Source organism: Idiotropiscis lumnitzeri, chromosome 10 (assembly GCF_059441095.1).
Source record: "Idiotropiscis lumnitzeri isolate Australia: NSW breed Sydney's pygmy pipehorse chromosome 10, RoL_Ilum_1.0, whole genome shotgun sequence".
Classification (NCBI taxonomy): Eukaryota; Metazoa; Chordata; class Actinopteri; order Syngnathiformes; family Syngnathidae; genus Idiotropiscis; species Idiotropiscis lumnitzeri.
In genome coordinates this window covers 5,178,970-5,191,906 of record NC_142400.1, presented here as the reverse complement: position 1 = coordinate 5,191,906, position 12,937 = coordinate 5,178,970, and the positions used below count along the sequence as shown (strand labels likewise).

At 42.4% G+C, this 12,937-nt stretch overlaps 2 protein-coding genes across 2 annotated transcripts in view; one reads left to right on the top strand and one right to left on the bottom strand.

The window, feature by feature from the left end:
• The first annotated feature begins 1,069 nt into the window (after positions 1–1,069).
• On the top strand, positions 1,070–4,232 carry lag3 (lymphocyte activating 3). Its single transcript, XM_088306685.1, has 8 exons — positions 1,070–1,196; positions 1,276–1,390; positions 1,743–1,963; positions 2,389–2,643; positions 3,117–3,428; positions 3,498–3,749; positions 3,845–3,960; positions 4,119–4,232. Exons 1-8 carry the CDS (start codon positions 1,148–1,150, stop codon positions 4,230–4,232), a joined length of 1,434 nt encoding a protein of 477 aa, XP_088162811.1. The 5' UTR covers positions 1,070–1,147.
• A 218-nt stretch (positions 4,233–4,450) lies between these two features.
• The window catches only part of plekhg6 (pleckstrin homology and RhoGEF domain containing G6), a 13,710-nt gene continuing 5,223 nt past the window's right edge, over positions 4,451–12,937 (bottom strand). The window contains exons 4-16 of the mRNA XM_088306453.1: positions 12,600–12,734; positions 11,314–11,451; positions 10,966–11,061; positions 10,842–10,892; positions 10,381–10,530; positions 9,962–10,072; positions 9,456–9,605; positions 9,262–9,396; positions 8,194–8,313; positions 7,883–8,015; positions 7,682–7,797; positions 5,804–7,083; positions 4,451–4,872 (exon numbers count right to left, since the gene is read on the bottom strand). Of these exons, the coding sequence (XP_088162579.1) occupies positions 4,692–4,872; positions 5,804–7,083; positions 7,682–7,797; positions 7,883–8,015; positions 8,194–8,313; positions 9,262–9,396; positions 9,456–9,605; positions 9,962–10,072; positions 10,381–10,530; positions 10,842–10,892; positions 10,966–11,061; positions 11,314–11,451; positions 12,600–12,734 (2,796 nt within the window). The 3' untranslated portion in view covers positions 4,451–4,691. The remainder of the gene's footprint in view (positions 4,873–5,803; positions 7,084–7,681; positions 7,798–7,882; positions 8,016–8,193; positions 8,314–9,261; positions 9,397–9,455; positions 9,606–9,961; positions 10,073–10,380; positions 10,531–10,841; positions 10,893–10,965; positions 11,062–11,313; positions 11,452–12,599; positions 12,735–12,937) is intronic.

The following is a 12,937-nucleotide window of genomic DNA, read 5'->3' as shown; positions in this document are numbered from 1 at the left end:
GCTAGCTGCTTAAGCGTAAGAAGCAAAGAACTGGCTTGATTTTTGTCCAGTGAATACGCAGTGCAAAAGCAAGCGAATTCCACAATTTGGCAACCAACAAACACTTTCTGACACTTTTAATGAACATTTTGAGATTGCATGGCTTTGTGAGTGCACAATTTCAGTACATTTTTTGGATGTGACATTGAAAGGATAACGGAGCTGATGAATCATGATTACGTTTCTGCATGTTCTCACATCACAAGGCGCTTGTGCGTTGTTCAGGAACCTCACACAGGGCTTTACTGGTGATGATGTCAACGGCTGTGGAAGACGACGGGCCGGCAGTGACGGCGGACACGTGAAGGTGATGCGCTTTGCGTTGGTTTTGTGACACGGAGGTGGAGGTGTGAACAAGTCAGGTTTCATGACGCAAGTGGAGGCTAATTATTGCAGCCTCTTTCGAGTCCACATCAAGTAATAACCGGTCCGCATAAAAAGTTGAAACAGTTTACTATATTTTCAAGAATAAATTAATAATAAAGGAAATTCACAATTCTATTTGCAAAGGGTAGCTTTACGGTTTTTAATGTTGTCACAAAAATATTTTTAAAAAAAGCATGTAATTAGCTTAATTTAATTAATTATTATTTATTTACATTTTTATTTATTACTTTTGACTTTAAAAGACACACATAGCGTGAGATCCACTTCCTTGCAAATTTTAATTACTTTAATAGACTACAGTTTAATAGAAATTAATATATGTATACACAAACATGTACTGTTTCCAATTTGTGTATTTTGTACTGTCGATTGTATTTATTATTGTATGTTGAGGGTCGAATTGATCATTTCAAAGTTATAAGTCATGCAAAATAAATAAATATATGTATATGACGAGAGAGAGAGAGAGAGAGAGAGAGAGAGAGAGAGAGAGAGAGAGGGAGAGAGAGGGAGAGAGAGGGAGAGAGAGAGAGAGAGAGAGAGAGAGAGAGAATGAATCCGTCCGTGGGAGGAAGTGGATCTCCCGCTCTGTGTGTCTTACAGTTTTCAAACTACCGAAAACTCCTCCCCCAGTCCTATTTTAAACACCTTACCACACGACAGCAACAACAAAAAAAAAAACACGCACATTCAGCAACGATTTCACCGAGAGCGAATCAAAATGTTTCTAGCCTGTTTGAGCTTTGCTATGATTCTGACTTCCATCTCAGGTATTGCTGTGAATGTCGCCTCTGTTTTTTTTTGTTGTTTTTTTTTGCTCGTTCTGATGATTTCATTTGTTTTATGCAGAGGCTCACCATGAGGTACGAGAAATGTTTGCGGAGTCCAACTCGCAGGTTCTTCTCCCCTGTGACTGCGACACGTCTTCATCACTCGACATCACCTGGACCAAGGATAACCAAGGGTAAGACGACTTTATTTTTTGGCGTAGTCGTTACATGACAGTGAAACTTACCTCTGATAGGTTAAAATAAATAATTTTTTTTTTTCCGGCACCCCCCCCCCCCCCCCCAAAAAAAAATGGCCGATGTTCTTTTGACGTTTTTTTTTTTTTACGCTTTGCTTGTATATGTTGCTGCTCCAAGCGTAAAAGTATAACAGATGTTTAAAATGTTTCTATTTTGCATAACAGTTACGCTAATTTACCGCAAGCTCACTTTTGGCGTTTTGCTAGCACATGCTAGCATTAAGCTAACAGATTTTGGTTTGATGAAATGATCGGGCGCTCCGTCGTTCTGATGCTAGTCTCTCCGCAGGACTGTGTGGAGACAAGAGAAGAGCGGCTTGCAGTTTTGGGGGTCCAGATGGCTGCAGAGAGGTCAGCAACGCGTGCGCTGCCCTCAATGCCAGCTAGCAGGGGGCGACTGCAGCCTGCGAATCAGCAACGTCAGGGAGCAGGACGGCGGCCGGTACACTTGCAAGTTTCAGAGCGGGCCACGCTTCATCACACGCTCGCTCGTGCTGAGAGTCATCAAAGGTAACAGTTTGTAACCTTTATTATTTATTTTTTTTTGCAGTTATAAATAAAAAAAAAAGCTCAATAAAACTGACATTGAGTTAAATTGATTAATTAATCAATAAAACAATGCAATATTTAATAATGACATGTATATATTCTTTTATTTCTATTGATTTCATTACCTAAAAGAAAAAGCAGAGCAATGTTGACACGAAAACAGAAAGAAAAGGACCAGAGTGAACCGCAAATCTGATCCTTTTTACATTTTATTTCTATTTACGTTTTCATTTTAATCTATTGAAATATATTTGTGGTAATATTTCAAACATTACGTGGTTAAGTCATATTACAAGTTTAAATAAATGCAATACAATTAGTACAAATGACTAAAATGACATTTGATATTTAAAATGAATAATTATAATTTTTTTCCCCCTCGGCAGTGTCTTTCTCGCCAGTGGCCCCGGTGGCGGGGGTCCACGTTTCTATCAACTGCAGTGTGACACCTGAGCCTCAAGATGCCACGGTGCAGTGGAGATTGAACAACGGCCCGTCGGCGCCTTCGGGTAGGACGAGCCCGCCGACTCCTCGATGGAGTTTGCAGGAGAAAGCGAGTGTGCGCTTGGCGGGAGAGTGGACGTGCGTGGTGGCCAGCGGAGGCGTAGAAGGCCGAGCATCTGCAGCTTTAACTGTGAGAGGTGAGAAGATGAACTATTGAGGAATTAATTTGCTATTTGCAGGGAGATGGCGTTCGGGTTAGACATACCGCGATCAGAGAAAGAAAAATGGAGAATTTTTGCCCCAGCCTAAAAAAAAAAAAAACATAAAATATGCTTACCAATGTTCATGTCACTACACGTTTGGATTCTAAAAAACTCGTCAAAACACTTTTCAGCTCATTGAGGGGAAAGATAAGGCAAATATTTTCTTTGCAATATTTTGCGTGTACAAAATTGTTGCGATGTTTCTAACGTGAGCCTGAGGGCGCTTTAATGGCAATTTCAGTCAACAGCAGGGGGCGATATAAGGCCAAAATGGCAGCCACTTGTGTTGGGTAAAAATGGATGCTTAATTCTTAATGTGAATGGGACAGTGATACTTTGTTTAATTTTTTTGAATGTTGCACACATAAAAGATTCTGTTTTTGTTTAAAGTCTGCCTCCCGTCCTAGATATCGTCCATCCGTCTCGAGATGACGCAAAGATTTACGTCGCTGTGGGGTCTGCGGCCACCCTCCCCTGCGTCTTCTCCCGTGGCGAGAACCCGTCCGAGTCCACCTGGCGGAAACTCAAACCTGCCTCGAAACCCGAATCCGAATCCCTTCCTCCATCTTTCTCGTCGTTCTCACCTGCTTCAGAACCGACTTGGGACCGATCGGCCCATTTCAAGGCGACAGTCCTCGAGGACGAGGGAACGTACAGATGCGCCGGGGTCGTCGAAGGACACAGCCTGTCTCGGAAAGTGAAGCTGGTCGTGGCTCGAAGTGAGTCGCGTCGACGTCGCAGCTCGTCCTTCAACGTAAATTTTGTCGAATCCACTTGCGTGTCTACAGTTGAGCGCAGCGTGACGCCGGAGAAAACGCTCACGCTGGCCTGTCGGTTGACGGACACGAGCGAGGTCACCCGCTACGAGTGGGTCCGCGTTACCGACGACCTCAGCGGGAAGCGGCAGGTGAAATTCATCCAGGGGGGGAAGAGTCTTCATGTCAGCGACGTGTCTTGTGAGGACGCCGGCGAATGGGCGTGTCGCTTTTACGGAGCGCGAGGACTACTGGGCAACGTAACGCAAGACATCACTCATTTGGGTAACTTATTGAATTGAATATTTTTTTTTTTTTTTTTTTTGCGATTGGTTCCACGTCAGCCATCACGTTTGATTTTGATTTCTTTCAAATCGCAGATTATCGGAGTGGCTCAGCTGGTGTGTCACACACCACCTCAGTTGCGCTCGGTGTCGCTGCTTTCCTGCTTCTTCTGCTTCTCATTGTGGCTCAGACGTACAAGAACCATCAAATGGTAAGAAAGATTTTCACCGCAGTCGAATGTCATATTTTGTTGCCCTACAAAAGTCAACCTTTTGTCTATTAATCATCTGAATATCATTAACCTAAATTGAAATGTGTGATCATTTTCCGAAAAATCACATGAATAAACCTTTTTCTCATTTCATGTAGAGAAAAAGAATTTTTCGGTACACCACGCTGGAATCAATTCTCCACGGGAAGTACAACGAGAGCGAGGCCAGTGAACAAAGTCAAGGGAAAAAAGGGACGGCGCTTCAAACCTGAGCGAACGAAATTGTAAAATTGCCAACTTGCACTGCCGCAGCTTTTGTGTATTTTTAAGACTTTTGTAAATTATTTCTCGCCTACCGTTCATCAAGGGTTGCATTTCCGGATAAAGACAATAACTGATGCTTTTCACGACGACTTTGTGTCTTTATTTATTACACAACAAACACCTTAGATTGTTTTGGAAATTTTAAAATAATTACAAATGACATCAATTAAAAATAAAAAGCTGAATTTTATTTACAAAGTGACAGCACATGCAGTTGATGTATTATCGACATAAATAAGTTAGACGATTTCATACCCGATACAGAACCTTGTGTGAGTCTGCTCCAAAACATAAAAGTGGCAAAAGAAAATCAAACACACACACACACACACACACAAATAAATAAATAAAATGAAAACTGGTGCTTTTGATTTCATACATGATGTTGTCATGGATATTTGTCTAGTTCAAACTTGACTGCAAAAGTTGCCTTCCTGCTCGGAAAGTTTCCAGAATAGCAAAGACTGGTTGATGTCCTCCAGGAGTCCTTCATTTCCCGGATGCGAGGAATCCACCAGCAGCTCGTAATCATCGTCGTCGAATAACCAGCCGGGCCAGTCCACGTTGATGCCGTTCGGCAAGAGAGGACTGAATAAAAGACAGTAACAAAAAGGAATGGCTTAAGGTGGTCATATTTTTTCAACATAATTAAAAAGGCCTTCGCATAATAAATGAAATAGGGTTTCAAAGTTGGTTTAGGTTTTCAAAGTAGGATTAGGGTTTCAAAATAAGGTTTCAATTTAGGTTTAGGTTTAAGTTAAGGTTTGAAAGTAGGGTTTCAAACTACGGTTAGGGTTTCAACGTAGGGTTTCTAAATAGGGTTAGGGTTTCAAATTAGGGTTTCAAACTAGGGTTAGAGTTTCAAAATAGGGTTTCAAACTAGGGTTAGGGTTTCAACGTAGGGTTTCAAACTAGGATTAGGGTTTCAAACTAGGGTTAGGGTTTCAACGTAGCATTTCAAATTAGGGTTAGGTTTTCAAAGTAGGGTTTCAAACTAGGGTTAGGGTTTCAACGTAGGGTTTCAAACTAGGATTAGGGTTTCAAACTACGGTTAGGGTTTCAACGTAGGGTTTCGAACTAGGGTTAGGGTTTCAAATTAGAGTTTCAAAATCGGGTTTCAAACTAGGGTTAGAGTTTCAAAGTAGGGTTTCAAACTAGGGTTAGGGTTTCAAAGGAGGGTTTCAAACTACGGTTAGGGTTTCAACGTAGGGTTTCGAACTAGGGTTAGGGTTTCAAATTAGGGTTTCAAACTAGGGTTAGAGTTTCAAAATCGGGTTTCAAACTAGGGTTAGGGTTTCAAAGTAGGGTTTCAAACTAGGGTTAGGGTTTCAAAGGAGGGTTTCAAACTAGGGTTAGGGTTTGAAAGTAGGGTTTCTAAATAGGATTAGGGTTTCAAAGTAGGGTTTCAAACTAGGGTTACCCTAAAAAATATATATATTTTTTTTTTACCAATGTTTTCTAAGAAGACTATAAACACCGTTACGCACCAAGGTCTCAACCCTCAAGATGTGTTTCTCACCTGTCCAACCTGTTGTTCCCGTCGCCATCCACCAGCTGCTCCCCCCATCCTCGGCTGACCGTGAGGGCTCGGTGCCTCTGCAACTGCAACTGGACCTCCTCCTCCCACTCGGTGTCTCTGTCCCCGTCACTCGCAGACTGTGACGGCGATGAGGACGTCAAAGGAGACGCAGGAGCCTTCACATGGGCCATTTGAGATATTTTGTAGCCCTTTGCCGTTTCCCTGTTTATGTCTCGACCTTTGGCTCTCTGTAGAATATTCTCGAGAGACGCGGTGGAAGCAGACATGGCAGAAGATTTCTCCGGAAAGTGAAACTGCTGCTCCTCTTGACTAGATATGTTAGGAATGGACACACTCCTCTGGGTTTTCGGTCTGGGTTTCTTATTCTGAAGGACCATCACTTCAGATTCAGAAAAGATCTCGGTGTCCGGCGACTTTTTGGGATTGTTATTCCAAAAGGTACCCTGGGTAGGCTTGAGGGCACTCAGTTTCAGCACAATGTGAGAATTGGAGTTCTTCGGATTCACGCTGCAGTCAGAGTCCGAGTTGGAGGAAGAGTTGTTGGACGGGGACCACGCCGGCATTATCTGAGCTGAGGGGCTTAGGTGGCCATTGGTTGGCCGTTTCTTTCGTAACATGGGAGACCTGTAAGTTCTTGGAGAGTCTTTGGTCTCTGGATGGGACGACGTGCCTCCAAACGGTGTAGGATTTAGTTTTTTCCCCGTGGAATGATTAACAGAGTTGGGATTGACTATCCTGGCGTCTCCAGGTAACATGGTCCCCCTCAGGTATGGTCGTGTTTGGCCAGGAACCTGTGAAGCGTTCAGCTCATCTGTTGGGTAGTCAACATCCGGATAGCCACCTGGTACCAGAGTAGTCGGGCTGGTGTTGATGCGCCGCAATGGGTTGGTTACATTTCCAGATATGTAGGCTTTGTTGATATTCGCAACAGATTGGTAGGTAGGTTTCCAAGCATTTCTGGAAGACTGGTTCAATTTCTCCTTCATATTAATTCCGCTTTGGTCTCCTCCTTCTTTCCAGGAATAGTCTTTGAATGTGAATTTCTTCGGCAAGACTTCAAAGTGATTGTTGGGCATTTCAGATGCATATTTAGAGGCATGGGCACCGTTTACCAACTGAGGGACGGAGTTCTTACGGGCTGGGGGGTCCACTAAAACCTGATCTTCTGAGATGTGCGCAAATGTCCCGTCAAAGTCAGCAGATCTTTGCTTTTCCGCCGATTGTCGACTCTCGGCCTCCCTCATGGTCCTCAGTATCACCTGGCAACATGTTGCAGATAAAACGGGCAAGAATTAGTCAATAAGTCCAACAAAGTCTAGAGATTTGAAAAATGACTATCAAAATGTGCGAGCCAATGGACTTCAGAAGCGGTGCAGCAGCTGGACAGAAATGATATATATATTTTTTTTAAGTCTGTTAACTTCATACACTGATCTTGCCTACTAGCAAAGATCCGGTTTATGATTGCACCTTGCCACAAGTTAACGTCAAAGCACTTATTTACTTTTCGATGACTGACTAAATGAAGCTCCAAATATTGCCGTGCTGCTAGGACAAAGCATACAGACTCCGGCAGACACACTCATATGATCAAAAAGACGAAATACACAAACCCATCTACCAAACTCTCCAACGTCCTCTATTATGGCGCACCTGTAGAATTGATGTGGTGGCGCATTTTTGGCATCCAAGCCTGCCCTCTGGAGGTGGATTGTAGTTTTCCCCCACCCAGACACTCTACACATGTTGGTGTTTGCGTTTTTTTCCTCTTACAGGAACTCAATTTAGGGTTGAATGAATTTTTTTATATATATTTCCAAACTTGTGATATTTCAAGTGTCGGATGATTTGGTTTACCTTTGCCTGGTGAATGGCGGACACCCAAGTGGAGCATCTTTCCGAGGTGCTGGTTGTAAATATGTAGACATTGACGGGACTCCAAAGCTCTCCCACCTCCACCAGAAGAAAAGAACCTGTGAAAGGGGGAGGAGTGTCTTAGAGTCTCGTGAATCCATGTCCTGGTCTTGATTTGATCGCCATCTGAATGTTTGGACTCACAGTTATCCTTCAGTGCAATGCAGTACATTTTGTCCAACGCCAGAGGAGGCCGAACCACCTTCAGTCGCTCTGTTTTCTTTTGCACTTTGGTCACGAGGAGCACGTCGGAGAACAGAAGAACCACCACCTCCAGCTGAGTCGTAGCAAGACATGAGGACATTAAAAAGAAAAAAAAAAAAACAGTTGCAGCAAGTGATGAAGTATAAATACTTCTACTTATGACGTTGTCAAAATAGGCTCATTCTTTTTCAAACTCAACTGATGATGACACTTTGTTAAAAACATAAATAAAAGGCAAGCATGGGGCTCACCTTGCTGTCCTTCCTGCCACGGATCTTCAGATTCTCTTCCAGGAGCAGCTTGCGGACAATGCCGTGACCGACGCCAGCGATGGGGCACGTCAGGTTGAAGTGGCAGATATCTCGCACGTGCTGCACAGGAAGTGTTGGATGTGAGTATCTTTGCCATGTGACAGACAACACTGGAACACCTCCAAACTTAATAGGTAGGACCAGAAATTTCCAAATCAATGCCTATCAAGCTTATCTGTTATCCATCTTATCTGTCCATCCATCTGTCTGTCTCTGTCTGTCTAGCTAGCTAGATAGCAAGCTTGCTGGATAGCAAGCTAGCTAGCTAATGCTACCTAGATAGCTCGCTGTCTAGCTAGCTAACTTGCTTGCTATCTAGCTAGCTTGCGCTCTAGCTAGCTTGCTCTCTAGCTAGCTTGCTCTCTAGCTATCTATCTAGCTAGCTAACTAGCTAGCGAGCTAGCTAGATAGCTATCTAGCTTGTTTGCTAGCTAGCCTGCTACCTACCTAATCTGTTTTCCGTGGGTGACTCTGCCAGGGTCATAAAGCCTCAGACAATTAATTTCCTACATTAAGGCAACCTGTTTAAATTGTTATGCTTTACATTTGTTTTAAATGGTTAAAATGCTACTATGTTTAAAAGTGACTTAAACACTCTCTGTACAGATGTCATCTGTTTCAATTTGGAACTCTGGAATGGGTGATATGTCCTTGAAGTAAGAGCTTGCTTTTTTTTTTTCTTCTCACAAAAGTCCAATCTCTTGTTTTAATCAAATTAGTTGTTACTTTTTGGAGGAGTCGAAAAAGTTGCGGAACATAGCGACCGTCACAAAGGTGGAAAAACTGACTCGTCTCTATTTGCAGCCATTTTGTTTGTGTTTGTAGTGTACATCAGCGGGGATGTAAATTAAAATACGGAAGCCGCTAAAAAAATAAATAATCATCATCCGGACCAATGACATCAGCTTAATTAATCACCAACTCCTATTTAAATACTTTCGACAGACATTATTTCCTGTGAAAATGTTTACAACTTTACACGCATTTATTCATTTTTGCAATTTTTACCTTGTCAATTTCTTCATTTATTCCTTCTATCTCATATCCGTCCAGCCTTTGAGCAGAGATGGCGAGCGCCAGCTCCTCGTCCTTCAGCCTCAGGTAGTCATTGATGCTCTCCAGAAACGTGTTCACACTGGACAACTGAAAGAAATGTTCACACTTAGGAGGGAGACGTCTCACACTCGGTTGACTTTTCTCACCATGCTCCGCAGACTGCGCTGCACACCAGGTTCCTGGGTGGTCTTGAGCACCGCCTTGAGAAGGAGGGCGTACTTGGTGATCCTCTGGTGGGGTTTGGCTTGCATGTCCCCGATGCGCATTCGCGTGCACTGCGGGTGGGTCTCCACCCACTGCGATACAAGCACAACTGGGGATTACTACGGCTTGCATTTTGATTGAGCACATTTAACAGAACCAGAAAAGCACTGCAAGTTTACATGTTGCTGATGGCATCATCTGAAAGTTTGCACAAAAACCACAAGACCAGTTTGCACTCAAAATAATGGAGGCGTAATATGACAAATCATAAAACGTTGGCACGGAGCAAACAAATCTAATTTTGCTTCAGAGTGACATTTAAAACCTGAATAAGGAAAACCGTCATGTTCTCTCTCTCTCTCTCTCTCTCTATCGCTCTCGCTCTCTCTCTCTCGCTCTCTCTCTCTCGTTCGCTCGCTCGCTCGTGAGATTAACAAAGTTAGCCAACCTGCACATAGGTGAGGAAATGTGGGTTGCACTCCATTTGTTGGCGTACAAACTCAAAGCTGTTTTCCTCCTCGGCGCAGTAATGGCAGTACGATGCGAAGCGTTCGCGGAACTGCAAACAGACAACATTGAGCATGTTTTCAATTCATAATCCATGAATAAGAATAGTGCAAAAACTGCATTGAAAATGCGAAACTCTCTTATTTATTTATCTAATTTATATATTTGTCTGTATTATTGTTGTATTGCACTGGAGAGGGGAGCCCTCTAATCTCGTTGCACACTTGAGTACAATGACAATAAAGGGATTTCTAATTCTAATTCTAATTCTAATTCTAATTCTAATACTGGGTTTATTAAACAAAGGACAATATAGTATTACGACTAAGATATGATGCGAAATGGTCAGTGAACGCCTACCTGGAGACAGCCCGCCTTTAACCCCATTGGGTTAAAAGGTTTGCCTGTCAAGCGGACTTCCTGTAACATGGGATAAATCACTTGCTTCCAGAACAGCTGGTGAGCGCTGAGGATGGTGGGAAGGTTGGAGAAAAGCCGCTCGGGGGTCACCTGACACACCAAGTCAACACACACAAAGAACATTTATATATATATATATAAATATATAAATATATATATATATATATATATATAGAGAGAGAGAGAGAGAGAGAGAGCACTTGTACTTCGGCACTGAAAGTGAGTACTTCTGTGCATGAGTGACATTTTCCACCTTCTCAGTGGGAACATGTTCCACATTTTGTTTCCATTGAGATTCAGTACACGTTCTGCCATCAACCATCTATGTGGGGCAATGAAGCGGGACAAAAAAAAAACAAAAAACTGTGTTGCGGCCCAGCAGAGGGCTTGCTTGAACTGACCTCCTGGAGGAAGCCGCGAAGGTGCAAGTTGACCAGAGCTGCGATAACCAACTGCAAGAAACATCAAAGGGGAGCTCTCACCGCAGTTTGTTTTTTGACACACGAACAGTGGGCGGCGTCTTACGTCTTTGATGATAATAAGTCTGTTGATGTAGTTGAGTTCGGTGAGCACGAACTCCCACATGGCTTCCTGCTGGTGCCTCTGCATCCGAGACATGATCTGGCAAGAGATGGAAATAAAGAAACCAGTTTGTCAGTTGTTTTATTTATTTATTTTTCCTATTATTCTTTACTTTGCTTTTAAAGGTCTTTAAGCACTTTGGTTTGTAAATACTTTCAAATGTTTTTATTTTTATGTGAGCTGCCTTGCCTTAGCTAAACCTGAAGAAAAATATCTCAATTTTTTTTTTTTTTAATTTTTCCATCCTGGATTTTTGAGGCCAACTTTTGCGGGTGGATTCAGTGTTCTTACAGAGTGCGAGTTGACAATATCGGTCCAGTTCCTTTCCAGCGTGCTTCCTCGGATCTCCTCCCGCCATCTCCACTTCAGGCTGACGGGCACAGCAAAACTCTCCAGTTCCTGCTTCAACACGTCCAACTGACTCCTTTCCTGAAGGGAGCAGGAAAGGACAAAGAAGAGAAATAAAAAAATGTAATTGGTTATTTGCTGTGCACAATGTATGATGTTGAATGTGATTGGTTAATCATGGACACAGACACATCCTCTGTTTGAAACTAGATCATTTTAAGTAAGGAACTGTAATAGAAGCTAAATAACTCAAATTTAAACAGTCACCATATACACGTAACTAGCTGTAACTAAGTAATTGTAGCTAAATAACAAATTAATTGGAACAAAGTAATTAAGGGAATAACCAAAACATATCAGAAGAAGCCTACGAGAACAACGGAACTTTACGTGGGGTTAATCACTTTAAACGGGGGTCCCATTTTAACATGAGCATGAATGTTCGCTCCGTCGTCAGCCCAACGGATCTCTCTCTCTCTCTCTTTCTCTCTCTCTCTCTCTCTCTCTCTCTCGCCTCCAGTCCAGAGAGTCGCGTGATGCATTCAAAAATATCGGAAACATCACAACTCAGCGAAAAACAAACGTCACCGCAAGAACAGATAACCCAATTCGTTACAATACTTTTGAATGTAACTGTTTATTGGTAAGTGAGCAACTTATGGACCCCCTAAGGTGAAATGGAAGGAAGAAAAACGGCCATGCACAAAACTTTGTGTTCCCTCGTAGGGAACGCCAAGTTTTTTTTTGAGGTAAGGCAAAGGTTTTTCTTTTCTTCTATGTCACCTTTGGGGCTCTTTGCTAACTAGCCGTAGCTGTAACTACGTAACTGTGCCTATAGCTCACAATAACTAAATAAATGTCACTGTAACTGTAACTGTAGCCAAGTGACTGCACCTGTAAGTAACTGGAAGTTAGTAAGTGGAGTTGTAACTAAATAACTAACGCAAAGTGTGAGGAACAAATTCCAGGAAAAAGCTGCTAGAACATCAGAACTTTAAATGGTGGCGCCCATTTATAACACAAGTTTGAATGTGATTTTTTTTTTAAACAGCCGCATTCCAAGTTATAAGCAGGCGTGCAAACTTGTGTAACCGCCGCATAATCTCAATTTATTTTTACTACCCCTCTCAAGTTGTACCAGTTAAGTGACGGAAACGCTTTTAAAATGATTATGTTGGTATGATGATTTTTTTTTTTCTCTGAATGTGTGTCACATGAAAAGACGGTACCTCGGCTGTAAGGTTCTTGTCAGACACTCCCTGAGTGAGAAAAACTTGTTTGAGCGCAGCTCTGGGTTTGGCTGCTGTTGACGCTCCCTTAGTCACCGTTGAAAAGTTGGTCACAACTTTCTGTCTTGTCCGCTTCTGGAACAAAATAAAGCAATAACAATGTTAATAATATGAAAAAAAAATAAGAATGTAATTGGGCTTCAAAGTATGGAATAAAGTGGCGAATTATAAAAAGAAGGGAAAAAAACAATATACGCCTTAAATTCTTTATGCTGTCACCAAACGTGACAATAAAATTAAAGTGAATAAAATCAGATTTTCATGCACAATAAAACAAA